This window comes from Gamsiella multidivaricata (genome assembly GCF_025024155.1).
Source record: "Gamsiella multidivaricata strain RSA 2152 chromosome Unknown BC939scaffold_22, whole genome shotgun sequence".
Lineage (NCBI taxonomy): Eukaryota > Fungi > Mortierellomycota > Mortierellomycetes > Mortierellales > Mortierellaceae > Gamsiella > Gamsiella multidivaricata.
The window spans coordinates 453045-470868 of record NW_026251730.1 but is presented as its reverse complement, the minus strand read 5'-3'; the positions used below and the strand labels follow the sequence as shown (position 1 = coordinate 470868).

Sequence of the window (17824 nt, the reverse complement as noted above, 5' to 3'; positions counted from 1 at the left end):
ATTAGTTAGATCGGCTCTTTGAAAAGATATCCGGCCATGGTCTACATGCTCCTGTGCCAATTCTGTTGACTTTTCAACCAGATCCTGTTCATACTCGATGCCAATGGCCTTCCGAGCCCCAAAGAACGAGACGGCTGCATAGCAGAAACGGCCGTCGCCTGAACCAACATCCAGGACCTTGTCTGACGAATTGAGTCCGACCATTTCGAGAGCGATGAGGACTCGGCGAGTAGAGGTGGGGATGAAAGGTGCGTAAGTTGTATCGACACCTTCGATCCAGAGAGGCATCGCCTGTTCTTCTTCGCAATAGTCGGGGTATTTTGCGTAGAACTGCTTGAGCTGCTCCGGATCTAGCGTGGAGACAACTGTGGAGGTAAATGTCGAATCATTGTTTTCTGTCGGAAATGTTGTTGAAGAGGTCCTACTAGATAGCGGTGGGGAGTTGAGCGGGGATATTGATGGCGACATGGTGATCTAAATGCAAAGAGGTAGCGATCAAGACCTGAGTGATCAGTGGTCAAATAACAGAAGAGAGCCCCTGTGACTGTCGTAGATATAAAAAGGTGTGGAGGTATTGGCATAAAACGAGAAGAACGCAAAACCTTCCTTTCACTTTCGCGAACCCGCAGACAGCAGACATCAAAGCAGTTCGCAACACGAATAGACACTGAGCTCAGGACACCATGGCGACCAACGGACGTAGACAGGTGGATGAAGATGACGACATTATTGATGTGGACGATTCTTCTCTTCAGACGAATCAGGCCAACTATGCTTGGGAGGAAGAGTACAAGCGCAGTTGGGATGTTCTTCAGGAGGACGAGCATGGCAGTTTGGCCGGTGTCGTAAACAGTCTGCAGCAGGCAGCAAAGCGCAAACGGTACGTCCAATTGCTACAGGAAAACTTTTCTGTTATGAATATGTGAAACGCTTTACTCTTTAGATGAAAATGGTGGCGCACAGCATCTAAGAGCATTCCTCGCTTACTTGAACTTCACAGGCAACTGCGCGACACAGACCCTATCCAACGCGGGATCATCCGACATCTCTTTATCGTCATCGACCTTTCGAATGCCATGCAGGAAAAGGACCTCCGCCCTTCTCGGCTTTCGTTAACATTCACATACCTAGAGGCGTTCATCGCCGAATATTTTGATCAAAACCCCATTTCGCAGATCGGACTTATCGGAACCAAGGATGGGCTTGCAGAAAAGCTATCAGAATTGAGCGGAAACCCCACAGACCACATCAGGGCGCTCAAGATGAAGAAATTCCAGGAGACAGGTGGCGAACCATCTTTACAGAATGCATTGGAGCTGGCCCGCAGCTCTTTAATGTAAGCTTTTGCCATAAGATTTTGACCCGACCCCACAATATGTACCGTGGTATAAAAGACAGTACAATACTAATGCTTTTCTTACGTCGATAGCCATGTCCCAGCACACGGTTCACGGGAGATTCTTATTATCATGGGCTCATTAACAACGACAGATCCAGGAAACATCCATGATACGATATCACAGCTCATGCAAGACAACATTCGGGCATCGGTCATTGCACTTGCAGCAGAAGTTCAAGTACTGAAATTCTTATCCACCCAGACAAAAGGTTCGAATATGCTGGGATATACCAGGAAGCAGGGGCATTGGAAGGCATTTGACAATGGATATTGACCAAATATTTAATGTCTCACTTAGGAACATTCGGCGTCGCGATGAACGAAGGACATTACCGGGACTTATTGTTCGAGGTGATTCCTCCTACGGCGGTTACAACTACGAAGGCATCATCTAATCTTGTGCAGATGGGATTCCCTGCGCGGTCGAACGAGAGTGCATCAACTCTGTGTGCTTGTCATGGGAAACTGACATTAGGAGGATACATTTGTCCGAGATGCAATTCCAAACTGTGCGATATCCCGACAGAGTGCGATATCTGCACGCTGACCTTGGTGTCAAGCCCCTTGTTAGCGAGAAGTTATCATCATCTCTTTCCAGTGGAGAACTTTATCGAGATTGCATGGAAAGAGTATGTCAGGATGTGAATATACCTACTTGTGTTTCTTTGTTTATGACTGAGAAAGTAACAGCCGCATCCTACTTATCAATTTATAGCGCTACAGCAACAACCGCGTGCTTCTCTTGCCAGAAAACGTTTCTCAGCCCATACAAGATCAGTCTCCAGCTTCAGGCAACAACGGATGCAGGACGGTATCAGTGCAAGCTGTGCGAAAAAACATTTTGCGCAGATTGTGATGTCTTTATTCACGATGTACTGCACAACTGCCCTGGATGCCTGAGTCAACCAAGGCGCAGGAACGGAAGCACACTCAATGCTAACTCGCGCTCATTACGGACACCCGTTATTGCTGGATAGACAGTAAGCGGGCAGTGTACAACGCCAGTAATAATAATAATAATAATAATAAAATGCAGAAGATAAACCACTGGCTTTCTTCAGACGCGGTTTGATTACTAGCGACGTTCACAACCAGTCTGAGCACAACTGCGCTTACTTTTCTTCACGGTTCATCGATTTTTTTTTCTTTTAACCGGCGAAGTCAATCGTATGATCTTGTACCTGAGTAGCTTACGGGGTAACACAGATCAGGGCCCACTTTTTGCCGTTGGAGGTTTTCCTCCGCGTTAAAACAGGCTCCCTCATCCCGCGCTCCCTCTTTCATCCTCATTTACCTTCATCCGTACTCTGCTACCTACGCAATGCTCAATCTCATCGGCTGGTCTTCCCTACCTGCAGGACTCTTGTCTAAGTGGCTCTGGATCGTTGGTGTCACCTCGTTCCTGAACACCTTCCAGTCCTTTGTTACCTTGTCGGCCAACCGTCGCATCTATGCCAATAAACCCCACGAAGGTAACACCTCGCTCACAGGGCCGTTGCATTTTCGTGGGACTTCGAATTGAAGTGACTGAGGTCTTTAAACGCGACTTTGGAATGCTAATGAACTATCGCTCCTTATGGGAAACTTATAGTTACTGGTCTCTCGGGCCGCACCTTTGGCGTCTGGACCCTCCTTAGCTCCGTCATCCGTCTCTATGGTGCCTACAATCTGCACCTTGCACCGTATGTTCATATCGCATTACAGGCCTTGGTTACGTACCCATCTCTGATAATGCAGTTTTGTAATCTCAGCCTTATTTCCTTGAATATCATTAGGATGTATAACATCACGCTCTGTACCTTTGGCATTGCCTGGCTCCATTTCATGTCCGAGTTCTTTGTTTTCCGTACTGCCAAGGTGACGGGACCCTTCCTGGCTCCCTGCGTCGTTGCTAGTACGTATAGATATCCATTTATTCCATTCTGGATAATAGCTTTCCAGTTTGATAGCGCTTGCTAACAAATACTCTATCTTTGGATTGTCCTTCTAGCTTCCTCCCTGATCTGGATGGTGTCGCAGTATGGATACTACGTCAAGCATTAAGAACAATGAGGGCATCTTAAAAACGAAGGAATGACAAAGTAGTAATTGTATTATACAATAAACAGGAACGCCGGTTCAAAGCAGTTCAATGGTCAAGTAATCATGGTTTATTCATTTTTGTTTAATATTCGCGAGAGGGAGAAGTGTACGAAGGAGCAGGACCATTCAGTCCAGCATAGCTACTCCAACTGCTCTCCGAGCCATGCGCCGAATGGCTCACGGACGATGGTCTCTCTTCGACGATCTCGTCCTCATACAACGAGATTTTCCGATTACGCAATACACCAGGACGCTCAGCAATACCGGTGGATTCTGCAGCTCTATTCAGTCGGGATGATAGTCGCTCCAACTCTGCCTTGTCAGCTGCAGAGATCGAGGCAGCAGAGCTGATTCCGAAAACGTTGTCGCTGTGCCCAGTTGTGGAAGATTCCCTCGAGGAGGTAGAGCCTGCAGACGGAGTCTTGGCCTCGTACAGGTTCACAGGCGGTACTGGAAGTGGACGGGACGGGATCTGACGGCCTGCTGTCTCGGAAGCCATGGTGGCCACAGCAGCCAACTTCGGTGACAGGGCGTGGTAGGCCCAAGAGAGGTATCCTTGAACAGAAGCGTGAGATGGAACATGGCCAATAGTCTCCTCTGGAGTTGACGACTCTGGATACGGCTCGCTACCGTGAAGGCTGCTACTGGCGGCGGAACGATCGGTGATCGAGGACGTGTCCCTGTTTGAGAATAGGGATGCGCCAGCCTGAGCTTGCGACTATTGATTGGTTTCGAACAGAACATATGCGCTAATCAGATTGTAATCCCTCAGCGTGGTTCTTCCTTTAAACAGGCACTTCTGGCCGGTAACCATGGGTACCTTTTTGTAAAAGTCCAGTACCAGGTTTTGGATCATTTGGATGGCCTGTTTGACATAACGCATGCCCATGGCCATTGCCTTCTTTTTCATATCCTGGAGAGCCTTGTCGATGTCATTCTCGTGCTGAGACAGGTACGGGTCCACGACTGCTTGGTAAAGATAGATAGAACCCTGGAAATAATTGAGATGAAGATGGAGGCAACATGGCTCTTCATTAAAACAACCATACGTCATAAATATGGCCACCTTTTGGACCTGTGCGAATTGGTACCTGTGTCTGTGGTAAGATCATCCAGAGCACAAAGAGCAACTTGATCTCATAATAAAACGGAAACCTAAGCAAATTGACATAGACACACTCAGTCAGCTCCATGACCACCAGTTGATCGCATCGAACAGCGGCCATTAGGTGGTGTCGTTCGTTTCCTGTCCTTACCAGAATATGAGCGTGTCAAGGACAAACTCGACCAGCGTGAAGATACCCATGACAGTCCAGTACATGAGCCAAGCAGTCAAGCGAGTATTGTTTCGGGAGTTGATGGCCTTGTACGACGCGTAGGCTGGGTACTATGGTAATAGAGTTATCAAATGTCTGGTTACGGACATATTCATGGTCGCACTCGGTATCAAGGTATTGTATTGTCCCACAGAACCATCGAGAGCTTCTGGGGTCCTTACAACTGAGCCGGCGATCGTGCTATATTGATACAAGGTGAAAGGAAATGTTGACAAGGCATGAGCACAAAGACGCCATGCCATGCCATTACGCGGTGCCATGAGTACCGCGCGAAAACGTCATTGTTCATTACCTGACGATTCCCGACAACAAGTACAGAAGCATTTCGGCTTTTGGATGGTGGTGAGTGGACTGTGGTAGGGGTTTATACAGTAGTGTTTACAGAAAGAGAGTGAGAGAGACGGAACAGAGGGATTGACAATGGAATGAGAAGAGGACGCATAGAGAGGGCAAAAGGAGTTTTGACTCTTGAGGGAAAGAGGCCTCTCAGGGCCTTGGCGAAACATCTCGTGACGCACTAATATGGGGTCTTTGCAATCCTTGCATAGATCAGTCACTCCTTCTCCAGCATACCCCCGTCCGCCAACCTTGGCACGTAGCCATAGCAGGTCATTCAGGCTCAAAGCAGTTCCACTGCGAGGCTTGCCGGCTTCAGGGACTGGAGCAACGACTCAATGGAGGCTATCAGTTGCTGTGGATACATAGCGCCCGGCAATCCCTTAGAACGCTTCCTTCATCAATAAGCACCCTTGACAAAAGAATTGTGGTGATCTTCGTTCTTTCCGGTATTGAATCGAGTATTATCTTGGGATGCGCCGAATAGTTAGCCAGCGAGAGGCTGCTAGACACAACTTTGAACTTTCTGCTCTATAATATTAACCGTTGCCAATAGGAACCGCCATTGACTCCACGCGCTTAATGACATCGGGTATGATAGGGAGATCTTTCTGTGTCCTTTCTGCTCTCGAGTTGTCAATGAATAAACTATGGTTCAACTAGCCCTACCGACAACCGAAACAAATTATAAAGAATAAAGAACAAAGAGAGAGTTTTTTTCCGCTTGTTTGCTCAACTGGCATCAGCTCAGGCTGAGAGGGCGTTTGTGTTCAGGACATCTGCGCGCACGGATCATCAACTTTGAACGCATTTTATTTAGCTTTGTCAAGATCACTAATCGCTCGAGTCTCTTTTCTGCTTCTCTCTCGCCAAACACCATCCGTTTCTCAATCCTTTCAGAGCATCGATCGATCCTGCCTGGCATCATTGTCCCATTCCAACGTCAATTCGACACATTGATTCTTCGCTTGCTGTCTCTTGGTCGGCCTCGCTCTTACCTAACCTAACACAACTGGCACAGGTGCAATAACCATGCCTCCGTCACATACCGGAAGTGCTTCTGACAGCGATAACTATGTTCCGCCCACATCAGAACATAGCGGCAACGAGGCAGAGACAGCAACCGTGGAAGTGGAGGAGGATTTGGTAGAGGGCAAGCCTCCAGTTAAAAAGCAACGACCCCGGAAGCCTCGAATCAAGGATCGACCCCGGAAGCCTCGAATCAAGAATCGACCCTGGAGACCTCGAGTCGGAGGGAATCGACCCGGGGAGCTTCAAATAGAAGAGCCTGGATCATCGAAGCGCGCGAGTGACTTGTGGTTTTATCATGCAGCGGATATCATGGTTAGAGAACCTGAACCCGATGCCAGAGAGATTGCATTTCTTGCCCTAGATGGGCTGATTCAGGAAGAGACTTACCGTTGGCCTGTTCGCGAAGAACTGCTTCCATCGTAAGCGAGTCCAGCTCGAAAAACAGGATATGAAGCTTTTTTGTATTTTGCCTTCGTGTTAAATTCTCTTTGTATCGCAATAGGATCCCGCCACCATCCTCGGACGATGTTTTTGCCGGCGACAATTTCGAGAGGCAGGGCCTAAATTTTGTAGATGACTTGAGTGGAGTACCCAAAACAGCGAAAGACTACAGCAACACTGACAGCAGTACCGACAGCGTGGGCAGTGACATCGAGGCGCCACTCCGAGAGGAGGAGCTGAAACAGAGAAAATTGGCCAAGCAACAACGCAAACGACGGCGACATTCTAACGAGCGAATGGCCAACGAGCGTTTGCAGCGAGTCCATGGTGCTCTGCGGGATGAGGTTACTGCGTTTGCAAGAAGGATGCATAAGGAGGCAAGGACGCAAGCAGGGGCAATTCGAGTGGACGGACTGAACTCCATTCAGGAAAGAGCAGTAGTCTTTTCAGCAGAGGATAGTTTACGAAGGACCCTAGACCGACTGCCCTATGTGGTTCGACAGGGAGCAATGGGAGAAGCCCCGGATTACGCTCAGATAGGTTATCCCAAGCCCGTGGCCTCCGAGGCGAGCAATGAACGTGGCTGGGACACTGTTATGGCAGCAGCCAGTATTAGTGGCATTGATGATCGGTACGTTCGTTTGCGCGCATTGAATTCACTCATTACTACAAAGAGTACTTTTTCACTCATTAAACCGATTTTTATGTATTCGGATAATAGGATACTAAAGCGAGTCAGTAAGAGGATGAAGGATTTTCTAGGCATGTCGAAAGACTCCAGATACTACGAAGAACCATAGCAGGATGGCAGTTGAATTGTTTGACAAGGGCATTTATACACTCTGACTTCTGACTTCGTGAGTATCTTTATGAACTACTGCGGCCCTAAGTGCACTCCAGCAAAGCGGATCGTCAAGTTCATGTTGATATCCGCATGCAATGGCCTCATAACCATCCGGCTGTCGTGCGATGCGCAGGGGTTCAATCCAACAAAAATAATTTCCTCCGCAACTTGTAATATCGAATAACAGATGTAACAGCACACACATGGGTAATAAAGATGGTGTACATGAATATAATACATTCTAATGAACTGTCTACTGCAGCACAATGCCTCTTCAGAACCCAAGTACCGTCTTCAGATCAGGTACAACGCCCAGCTTCAGCAGCCGATCGATCATCCTGGTCTTGCCCTTTTCTACGCACCAGCTCAAACATTGGCCATCGGGCTTGATGCCACGCTCCAGGAATACATCCAGCACCTCATTCTGCTCCTCGACACAGGCCCATCGCAACGCTTTCATCTCGGGTGGAGCACCAGCTGCAAGGAGCATCTTCACCATCTCGACATCGCCACGCTGAGATGCCCGTACCAGCGGATAATGTGATGGTTGGTATGGTGATGCTCCTCGTGCAAGGAGAGCGCGAACCAGTGGTATATTCTCGCCTGATTTAAAGAGCCATCGGGGCATTGGAAAGTCTTTGGGGATTGGAATAACAGCCTCCTCCTGGAGTCTGCCTGTATTGACGTCGTCGACGGAGAAATCTACATCTTTGTTGTCGTTTGATTGTGAAGGAGTAGAGGATGGCGGCAGAACCTGGTATTTTTTTCTCTTTTTGCGCGGCGGTTCTGTCGATCCAGAGGTCGATGTGACGGGAGCGATACGTGATGGGTTCAAAGAGAGCTCTGACGACGACAGGACCTTTGGACGCCTCTCTTCCCGTGCGCTTCCCTGTTTCTGTGCAATATCCCTTCGATAGACACGATCCAGCGCATTCAACAGCTCAAGGTCGAAAAACACCCAGCGAAGTCCCTTGACGACGGCCTTGACATAGTTATTCCTGTACCGAATGAGCAGAAAGTCGATCCTGGTCGCGATTGACCTTGAGAGAGGAGAGAGGGTTTGGTAGAGATCTCGACAGGTGAGAACGAGTGAGGGATTCGAGGAGAGTGTGAAGATGAGACTGAGGATTTCGGAAGGAAGGGTCGTTAAAGAAGCAGTGGAATGAAGCATACTCAATGAACATGGCAGAGAAGAGGGGTGCGAGGAAAATTTTTATTTGATGTACAAAATGCAAAAAAAAAAAGGGTTCCGAGAGCCAGGTCAAACAGGGCGCAAGTTTTCTGATCTGCACATTCAACAAACCCATCCGCTCCATGCGATCCATAAAGATCGAATTCCCTAAACGAGGCATCTTTATTTTTTACACGGAGGCCCCGGCTTACTGCGCGACACCCTCTATTGCATGTTTATCATCAATCTTCTATTACATCGGCATTGACTCGTCGTTGGAGTTGTTCGATCCGCGAGCGAGAGCTCGACCGGATCAGTCGGTGCGGTGGTTCAGCCTAGTTATCGAGGTGCACACACCAAACGATGCAGCGCTGGTTCAAGGGCCCTAGTTTACTATGTTTCTGAGGCCTGAAACATCCTATACCACTCGCAGAAGATAATTAGTGGCAACTTACCGTTTTTGGAAGTGGCTATGCATGCGCGCCGCAGTGTTTGGGGCGCGAGCCCCGATGGAGCTACTCCCATAGTAGTACCATCGCAAGAGAAGAGTTGAATGGACCTTCTTTCTGTGTCCAACTTTCCAACTTGCTGCCCTTCCACCAGCTTCTCTCCATTTCTGATCTCGCCCTTTGCGATTGCATTCTTGCATCCTTGTTAGGACATTGACTTTTACATATAAAACCAGACGCGCTTTAAAGCCTTTATGGAACTTTGCTATCTCAAAAAGCACTGCAATTTAAAAATCACACCAACAGCCGAACCGCAGGACACCATGACCAGCACTAACACCAGCACCAACACCAGCTCCAATAGCGCCGTCAATGTCTCCGTCAAACGCGCCCACGTCTACTTTGAGACTGGCCCTAACCACGTTCTCTGCAAGGTATGTGATAAATTGGAACGCAAGCAGCAACATTGCCAAGTCGTTGACTGATCGCACCTTCAATCGGTTCGGATATCGACATTCTAGGTTCCCGGCCTTGACCAGGATTCATTCCCGGAGGAGTTCCAGAGCACCTGGGATAAGGATCACGTCCGTCTTCCTTGCTCCGACCGGACCTACCCCAAAGACGTCTCGATGTGGCCTGAGATCGTCAGGGGCCTGAGCGAGCCGATTCTCACCTCCCAGCAGCTGTCCGAGGTCATGCTCCGATGGAGCAAGGGCAAGGAGAATGGATGGAATATCAACGCCCTGGATGCCTTCTTGAACAACCGGAGCGTCGAGGAGGATGAACGTGTCCAAGGAACCAGTTCGGATGGAGTCTTGGATTTATCGGATAAGGAGGCTCAGGCCGACTTTGATGAATATACTTCCAACAATTCTGATCCGGAGGAGTATGATCAGAAAGACAGAAGGGACCAGCATCTAAGCCAGTCATTGCGGCACGAGGACGAACAGCAGCAGGAGGAACAGGGTACTGAAGGCGTCGCCGCTAGTAGCGGGCCACTAAAGAGCCAGTTCCTGAGCACTGAGGAGAGGCAGTATTTTTTCGACGTGATCTTGCCTCGTATGCAGGCCCTCGCCCTTCGACTGCCAGAGTTGATTAAGAAGCCCATCCCATTCTTGAAGCAGCAGCATGATTCGGCCGTCACGCTATCGCAGGAGCAGATTGCTTGCCTGCTCGCCAACGCCTTCTTCAACACATTCCCCTGTCGAAACACCCCCTACAAGAGAGGCAGGAAGAAGAAGCCAGCGTTCAAGAAGGACAACTCTGGAACAAATGTGGGTCAAGGGCAACAGCAGCACGCGGCCCATAACGAGGACGAGGACGGGAGCGAGGACGAGGAGAATGTTCGTCACAAGCCCAAGCAATCCAACCGCGGAGGAGGAAATGGAGCTCGTGGAGGTCGAGGCGGTCGTGGGGGCTCCGGAACAGGAGGTCGTGGAGGTGGTAAGAAGAATATCGCAGCGCCTCGTCCTGCCATAAAACGGAAAGCCAAAGGTCCAGCTGCCCAGTTTGAGATCTTCGAGGACTCTGTCGTAGACCTCTCGTCCAACGTCGAGACGCTCACAGTCAAGGGCAAAGAGAAGAAAGATAGCGTTTCAGGGCCTTCGACACCATCGTCTGCCGCAGTCGAGAAGGAAGAACCTGAATGGGTGCCCAAGATGCCGTCCATAAACTTTATCAGCATGTTCTGGGGCGAAGAGAATCGTACCCCTTGCACAACGGCTCAGGCGGCTAAATTGAGGTGCATTCTGCATTACTTTGACCGCGTAACCACTGAGAGTAAGTCGTACATGCTTTCATACTCCCTGGCTCCTGGAAACATGTATGCCGCTCGCTAACCACCTCCATGCTTTGGCTCTTGGCAAACACTTAGTGCCCACGGGGACGGTCACCTATCACAGGCAGGTGCTGAAGAAGCCCGCGTATTTGGCACTAGGAGAGAGATTAAACGGCAAGGAGTTCCGCTTCAGTAGTGTGACCATCGACAGCACGATCCCGATCGAAGAAGCGCCTCAAGGAGCCCTTCAGCTCGACTTTGCCAACAAAAACATTGGAGGCGGGGCCCTCGACCATGTAATGCGGGGAGAGTCTAAAGCTGTATCCATTCATGGCATGAGAATTGCACTCGGGCCCACACTTGAGTTCAGACAACTAATGCCATATTGTTGTCTTTGTTTATAATAGGGAGCGGTACAGGAAGAAATCCGATTCATGATTTGCCCTGAACTCATCATCTCACGGTTGTTCACTCAGCAACTTGAGGCCAATGAGGCCGTGCTCATCAAGGGGGCCGAGCGATATTCGAACTATATTGGATACTCCAAAACATTTGAGTGGTACTCGGACCACCAGGACCCTACATCTCGGTATGCACTATGCCTTGAATGAAGCGCATGCGAACAAAGTCTCCAAGCGCAATACGTAATAATAATACTTTCCATTCTCTTTAATGTACGCTTATTCAGCGACAAGCTAGGCCGACGGATGACAGAAATTTGTGCTATTGACGCCCGGCCCTTCAAGTCCAGGGTTTCACGCTTGGAGCAATTTGAGCGACACTATATCCTCCGCGAGATCAACAAGGCCCTGGTTGGATTCCGTATCTCCCCCATCAACGCGTCCGAATGGGGTCTGGTCGGCAAAGATGAGAACGCGGAGTCTAGCAGAGTCTCATCGTCTGTGGATAAATATCGCCCGATTGCCACTGGAAACTGGGGATGCGGCGCATTTGGTGGCCATTTGCACCTCAAATTTATTCTCCAGTGGATTGCAGCCTCGATGTGCGGTTCTTTCAGCATGGAGGACGAGCGGTCAGGAGATGATATGCTCTACTACACCTTTGGAATGCACCAATTGAAGGACGAAATCGAGACATTTGTCAAATCGGTTCAGTCTCTGGATAAGGCTATGGACCCCAGTAAGTTACCGCTTTTGTGTTTCCATCGACGGTCGTATTATTATTGGTATGATATGTAACACTGATTTCGACGTTCATTACAATAGAGCGAATCGTGGAGAGCATCATTCATTACCCTCGACGAAATCCTGCTGGAGAGATCCAAGGATTCAGAGAAAAGTCCTTGCTCGAGTATCTGAGCAGCGCTATTGCATTTGTTCCGCAGGCGTAATTTAAAAGATTCTGCGTTCGATATGCCATATCCAAAGCAATAAAAAAAAAGTCGATGTTGGTAAAGGCATAACGTTTTTTTTTTATTTTTTATTTTTTATTGTCCATGTATGTGCTGTATGTCCCTTTGCAGCATGGTCATGGTTCGCCTAATGTCTTTTGGGCAGAGTGAACCAAACGACGCCTATATGTAACTCTTCCAGTCTTTTCAATCCAGAAAGTCGTTCCAAGATCATTCTTTCGATCACGGTTCGAGCTCTGCTTATACTGTTATGCTTTTCGTCTGGTGGCAAAAGGCGATCGACGCATAGATCAAAGGTGATCTGGTCCATGGGATGCAGCCGGTCAATGTCCTTGATCCAAAGTCGAAGCCTTCGCAAATCCTTGCAGGCCCACTCACTCGTCGGCTCATAAAACTTAGTAATCAGCCTTTGTAATCCTGGACCTATTGATGTTGACGCAGATGAGTCATCGGCGGAAACTGTCCAGGCAACACAGTCGCGAAGATTGAATGGGATGTCCAGGGTGACCAATTGAGGACAGAATTCCAAGAACCGCCAGATATTGAATCGAAAGCTTGGTCTCTGGAGGGCATCATTTGTTAGTACGAGATATTCGATTGTTTGCGCGTGCCTCTGTAGGATGGTCTCGAAAAAGTCCTCGAGTACTGGAAAAGGCACGTTGCCTTCAAATGTGGCCAGATGAGTGATTGTGTTGACCAAGGCCATGAACTGCGATGTTTGCGAACAAGAGGTTAAGATCATTAAATGCTTAAGCTCTGCAAAGCTATGCACTCTCCCGAGCTGCTCCACTGTGTCCTGAAAGTCGCCATTGAGTAGATTTGCCAGCTTGAGCGATTGAATATTAGGAACATGCTGCAGGAATGAGGGGATGAAGTTGCCAGTGAATTCGAGCATGGCCACCCCATGATGCTTGTAATCCCGGAAGGACGGTGCTGTGTGGACCTGAATGCTGCTCCTCTGTTCCTCCCCCAGGATCTCCTCCGTGGCCTCGAATGTCAGGTGCTTTAGTGCCGGGCATGACTGAAGGATCTTGACAAAATCGTGTCTCGATAAGGACCAGTTCGATAGCGTGAGATGCTCCAAATTCAATAAAGATTCAAACATGGGCACCCACAGGCGATACGGTCGTTCTTCCAGCGTGTCTCTGCCATGGCACCTCCACCACAATGTTCTTAGCACCTCCCGATTCCTTTGCACAATCTCATGTAAACATCCTCGTCCGTTGTCTTCTCTGTACCTGGATCCGCAAGTGGAGACCTCGAGATGCTGCAGATGTAAGACTGAAGGCTGGTTGAAGACCGAGGTGTCCTCGATACGCCCCGCAAAAAGCGTGCGAATGTGGTGCCCCTGGCGTTTGATTGCGACAGCAGAGCAGCGCGTGAGTTTGTGGGGGCGTACATTGACCTCGCGCCAGTAGAGCGGTAGGAAATCGGAGGACCATTTCTGGGATACAAGGATGCACTGGGCCAGGTCGGCTTTTTCCAGGTTGGAGGCGATCTGCTGGCGTATCTCAGGCAGGTCGAGGGCGTGAAGAACTTGAGTGTTGGATTCGACGCTTGAGGATGAGGCTGAAAGCGAAGAAGTAGATGGCGATGGCATGGTGGGATGATCTGATTAGGGTGATGATGTAGCTACACCTAGTGTTTTGAGGTTTATTTGGTTGGCATGGTTTTAGGCGTATTAGGGTTTTTCTAGCCAATCTCTTTAGTAGGTGGGGGAGGTTGAACGTTCATTTACTTCAGTGTAATACCCATGAAAACAACCAGTAGCGACATTTTCAGGGTCTTGTCTGCAAGGTTAAAACAAACAGTTTCCTCACGAAGACCGTTTTATAGGCCGTATAGCTAAGCTTAGACACGCCTCACTTTGCGAGCTGTAATAGAGTCGCGGTAAAAAAAATTGTGAGGCATTAGGGTGAATGTGAACGCGATCGGCGTGTTCACCCGTGTACACATTGTGTCCGCTTGACGATGCGCCACACTGTCTAATTTTACGAAGCCTAGCTACTGCTCGGCGCACGAAGCAAGCATAAATGTCAGCTGAAGGATGGAGCCCATATTTGCATGAATTATCTTTGCATATGGATCAACAAGGAAACAATCCCATTATTCATTTCCCGCTAAATAACAAAGCTGCTCCTGCCTGAAACAATTATACGCGACTTTTTTTTATTTTTTATTTTTTTTGCCGTCGACTGTGCTAGGATCTTTGGTTACTATTACGTTTCTGTTCTTTACTTCACATTTTAAAGGCAATGTTCCGCTCGCAGACATACCATTTGCTGGCGTACATGGGCCTGTGGAGTGCAACAGGCCAGAAAAAAAGAGAAGAGGACGCGTCCTTGCTGTGGACTATGAGGTGAGCGCCCCTTCAAGAGTAGCGTTGCTCAATGATACAGTTTGCTCATGCACCTTTGATCAAGCTCATCGTCAAGACATGGGAGAAATATTGGGCGCTCAATTCAATCAAGTAAAATAATACCACGCGTTTGATGTGCCTGCATAGTCTAGTGCTTTAGTCGTTCCTTTTATGCTCACCCCTACTTGCCCCTGAACCCTCCTACCCTCTAATCATAGTCAAACAAGATCAACAACGTTGGTTGGTTCGGTTTAGGCATGAATGATGGGGCAAGGAATAAAACGCAAGCACAAGCAGAACCACCGGTTTCGACAAAGTCTGCCCGAAATTTGTCCCCGTCTAGATTCGCGGTGCTGGTGATTTGGAAACTCTACTGAGCTTTGTAGCATGCTCCAAATTTACGACGTATGAAGCATCAAATATAATCTAACCTTGAAGTTTGAACGAAGTTTCTACGGTATATTCTCAGGACTAGAACTTATGTACGTTCATTGAGAGAAAGCCAAGTTACATAGAGAATAATGGGATAGATGGCAAGCATAGTCTATAGAGATTCCGCTGCCCAAAAAATTGGTTCCTAGGAAGCAACAAAGCCCATAACGAGAGGTTGAGTAAGAGGGGAAGCGAGGCTAAGCAGGATCGGCTGCATTCCTCTCTTTGTTGAGGGCGCGGTAAACAATAGGGTTCCGCTCACCCTGTTATAGCGCACGTATTGAGAAGGATTAGCATGCATGAACACGTTAAGATGGTGGTGGCGAAGGAAATGCCACGTTTATATTGCAGCACGAATAATAGGTAGACGAAGACAGTGACCTTTGTAATGAAGAAAAACATAGCAGGCATACTAAAAGTACTAATGAGGAAGATTGGTGGTCGCTTGTACTCTGCTCTTGATTCTGCAGCAAGAAAAAGAGCAAAGAGCAATCCTGGTATTGCTTCATTTTATGTTGGCGAAGCGGGCCATCCACCCATTGTATTAAGTCGCATTTGATCTTTTACTGTTCCGCACGTGAATATTTCCTTTCTTCTTAATTCTTGTGCCCTCCTTCACCCCTTGAGCATAGGTTCACATGGTGGTAGTTGAAGACCGTTTTTGAAAAGGGATCATTCCTAAAGTTGGCTTAGAAGTCTGGACCGCCTGCTGGAGTTAATCGGGTCCCTCATTCCTGCAATTTTATTCAAGGTTGGGTCATTTCGAACTCCAGAAACCTCTGGAAAATGGAGAGGGTGAGTGCGCGTGTAAGAAAGTGATGGGCTTGGTTGGAACGTTGGTTGTGCACCATTCCAGCAAATCATGCAAGGAGATTAAGAAGAGTAATGTGCAGCAGAAACAGATCTAGAAGGTTCAGAGGGGAATCCTTAAGTTGCCCGACAGTGCACAACAGGATGTATCAGACGACAAGAATGGCGAGATTTGTTGTAGCAAAGAGACCGAGAAAGAACAAAGGAGATAAGGAGGGGATATGAAGAACGAAAGGAGTTGTTCTTGGTAGTATCCCTCTGTCTATCTGCCTGTTGGAAGGAGTTTATGCCGCACTGCCTCGAACGTTCTGTCTAGCTTTCTCTGTACCAGTTATGCTGCATGAGAAAGTGTTGCTCGGCCCTTGTCTCCGAGGAGCAGTCTGATGACAAGGCTGAGAGAGTGTGTGTGTGAAAAGGAAGGAAAGATTGCTGTTAGTCTGTTTATGCAGGAAGGTGCCATTCTTGTATGCAAGATGAAGATGAATATGAAGTGAGCCAACTCTCCCCCTTCCTTCTTTCGTACGCCCGTTTTTCTGCTTACAAGTGAAGGGAAAGGAAAAAAAAAAAGCGTTGGCGCATTACTACAAGTAAATGCATTATTAACCCCCTTCTTTCTTGAAATTTCCCAGAATCGACTTTAATTCTCGCTTTTCGATTCTTAATTTTTATTGATTACTTTTCTGAATGGTCAAGAATCGACAAGGCGGCGTTAGGAGAGGGTTTCCTGACTTATTATCTTCATGGTTGGAGAGAAAATCGGGAGGTTCGGCACTTCGTCTCTTTTTGGTTCCTGAATTCCTTCTTCTTTAATCCTAATCCATGAGAATTAAGAAAAAAGGTCGCTATCACTTTGCCTGGCCAATCGGAGGTGACTTTGAAGGGCTTCTATGGAGTGATGGTGATGCTGGTAGTCCTCGAGCTTAGAGAGGCATCTAGTACAGCTTATCAAGCCTGTCGTCGATTTCGCGGCGCTTCCGTTCCATATCACGCACCATCTTCCGCTGTGCTTGCAATCTCAGCTCCTCTCTCTTGCCAGCTAATTCCTTATCCACCTGGATCTCTGCCAACCTTCTTTCGTGTTCATTTTTCTTCTTCTCACGCACCATCTCGATCTTCTTCCGTTCGACATTATTATACAGTATATCCCTAGCCTTCTTTATCTCCAGCTCCTTCTGCCTTACCTCCTTCATCTCTACGCTTAACCGTGCCGTCTCGTTCAAATCCTTTATTCTGTCCAGCAGCGACTTTAAGGACACTTTCCTGGATTTATTGGACGTCGACGGCAATTCATCTCCTTTCTCCTGTTGACCTTGATCTTCTTGCTGTTCCTACCATTCCCGTTGCTGGCGCTTCCGCCCCGGTTGTGCTGACTTCGACCTTGTCTTCCTTCTATGATACCGCAATCGAGGACGTCTCACAAGAGCCTCCTTGTCCTCGTCTTCCTCGTCTTCCACATAATGGCGCTCCTCCTCAGGTCCCTCGTCCACATCGATGAATTCGCTCGCTTCTCCATCTTGCGCCTGGTTCCGAACTTCATCCTCAACGATAAAAGGATCGTCCAGGTTACCGAGAGAGAGTCAGCGTATTCCGTTGGTATGTTTCCTGTTGGTGCATCTGCTGGCGCTGGTGCTGGTGCTTGCTTCTGTGGTTATTGGAGTACGAGAGACTGTTGCAGCTGTCGCGGCAGCTGTCGAATGAAAGGGATAGTTGTTCGAAAGAACTCGTCGGGGGACAACGGTGTCTCGTCTGGCCTTGCGCGTTTGAGACGTACTTGCAGAGTACCCTCTGCTTGCGGAGGAGGACTTCAAAGTGGAAGAGGATCAAGAGGCGGAATGGCACTTGGAATACCACTGCACTGAATTAGCGAAGGAGTCTCGGACGCCATGATGAATAAGGAAGGAGTGCACAAGAATCAGCTCGAGAAACAACCCCGATTATGGTTCCTCAGGTTACGCGAAGCCGATCGAATTCGCCCCTTAATCA

General features: G+C 48.4%; 9 protein-coding genes across 9 annotated transcripts; 4 read left to right on the top strand and 5 right to left on the bottom strand.

Annotated features, from left to right (window-relative positions):
* Positions 1-45: 45 nt before the first annotated feature.
* Positions 46-468, bottom strand: BC939DRAFT_501927 (uncharacterized protein; the record flags this gene model as incomplete). The annotated part of the gene is made up of 1 exon (XM_051560226.1): positions 46-468. A coding segment is annotated over one exon (423 nt), but the record flags the coding sequence as incomplete, so codon positions are not given.
* Positions 469-568: 100 nt separating this feature from the next.
* Positions 569-2445, top strand: BC939DRAFT_447369 (Ssl1-like-domain-containing protein). Its single transcript, XM_051555084.1, has 5 exons — positions 569-880; positions 1001-1336; positions 1430-1608; positions 1698-2028; positions 2115-2445. Exons 1-5 carry the CDS (start codon positions 684-686, stop codon positions 2374-2376), a joined length of 1305 nt encoding a protein of 434 aa, XP_051413744.1. The 5' UTR covers positions 569-683; the 3' UTR covers positions 2377-2445.
* Positions 2446-2591: 146 nt separating this feature from the next.
* On the top strand, positions 2592-3540 carry BC939DRAFT_422437 (Erg28-like protein). The gene is made up of 4 exons (XM_051553110.1): positions 2592-2871; positions 2991-3081; positions 3175-3293; positions 3390-3540. The coding sequence occupies exons 1-4, from the start codon at positions 2721-2723 to the stop codon at positions 3440-3442; spliced, it is 414 nt and encodes a 137-aa protein (XP_051413743.1). The 5' UTR covers positions 2592-2720; the 3' UTR covers positions 3443-3540.
* Positions 3533-5278, bottom strand: BC939DRAFT_447361 (TB2/DP1, HVA22 family-domain-containing protein). The gene is made up of 6 exons (XM_051555083.1): positions 5111-5278; positions 4980-4998; positions 4738-4868; positions 4573-4636; positions 4302-4472; positions 3533-4199 (listed from the first exon to the last, which is right to left on the bottom strand). The coding sequence occupies exons 1-6, from the start codon at positions 5140-5142 to the stop codon at positions 3564-3566; spliced, it is 1053 nt and encodes a 350-aa protein (XP_051413742.1). The 5' UTR covers positions 5143-5278; the 3' UTR covers positions 3533-3563.
* Positions 5279-5823: 545 nt separating this feature from the next.
* On the top strand, positions 5824-7716 carry BC939DRAFT_447359 (uncharacterized protein). The gene is made up of 3 exons (XM_051555082.1): positions 5824-6605; positions 6689-7258; positions 7349-7716. Exons 1-3 carry the CDS (start codon positions 6187-6189, stop codon positions 7425-7427), a joined length of 1068 nt encoding a protein of 355 aa, XP_051413741.1. The 5' UTR covers positions 5824-6186; the 3' UTR covers positions 7428-7716.
* Positions 7717-8702, bottom strand: BC939DRAFT_447358 (uncharacterized protein). Its single transcript, XM_051555081.1, has one exon. The coding sequence runs from the start codon at positions 8640-8642 to the stop codon at positions 7746-7748; it is 897 nt and encodes a 298-aa protein (XP_051413740.1). The 5' UTR covers positions 8643-8702; the 3' UTR covers positions 7717-7745.
* Positions 8703-9414: 712 nt separating this feature from the next.
* BC939DRAFT_475921 (uncharacterized protein) lies at positions 9415-12219 on the top strand (the record flags this gene model as incomplete). The annotated part of the gene is made up of 6 exons (XM_051558547.1): positions 9415-9525; positions 9613-10870; positions 10965-11164; positions 11276-11457; positions 11557-12008; positions 12095-12219. 6 exons carry the CDS (start codon positions 9415-9417, stop codon positions 12217-12219), a joined length of 2328 nt encoding a protein of 775 aa, XP_051413739.1.
* A 1259-nt stretch (positions 12220-13478) lies between these two features.
* On the bottom strand, positions 13479-14147 carry BC939DRAFT_491884 (uncharacterized protein; the record flags this gene model as incomplete). The annotated part of the gene is made up of 2 exons (XM_051559506.1): positions 13979-14147; positions 13479-13878 (listed from the first exon to the last, which is right to left on the bottom strand). A coding segment is annotated over exon 2 (360 nt), but the record flags the coding sequence as incomplete, so codon positions are not given.
* A 2626-nt stretch (positions 14148-16773) lies between these two features.
* BC939DRAFT_527773 (uncharacterized protein) lies at positions 16774-17823 on the bottom strand (the record flags this gene model as incomplete). Its single annotated transcript, XM_051561432.1, has 4 exons — positions 17698-17823; positions 17502-17592; positions 17260-17379; positions 16774-17169 (listed from the first exon to the last, which is right to left on the bottom strand). The coding sequence occupies exons 1-4, from the start codon at positions 17724-17726 to the stop codon at positions 16774-16776; spliced, it is 636 nt and encodes a 211-aa protein (XP_051413737.1). The 5' UTR covers positions 17727-17823.
* Between the last annotated feature and the right edge of the window lies 1 nt (position 17824).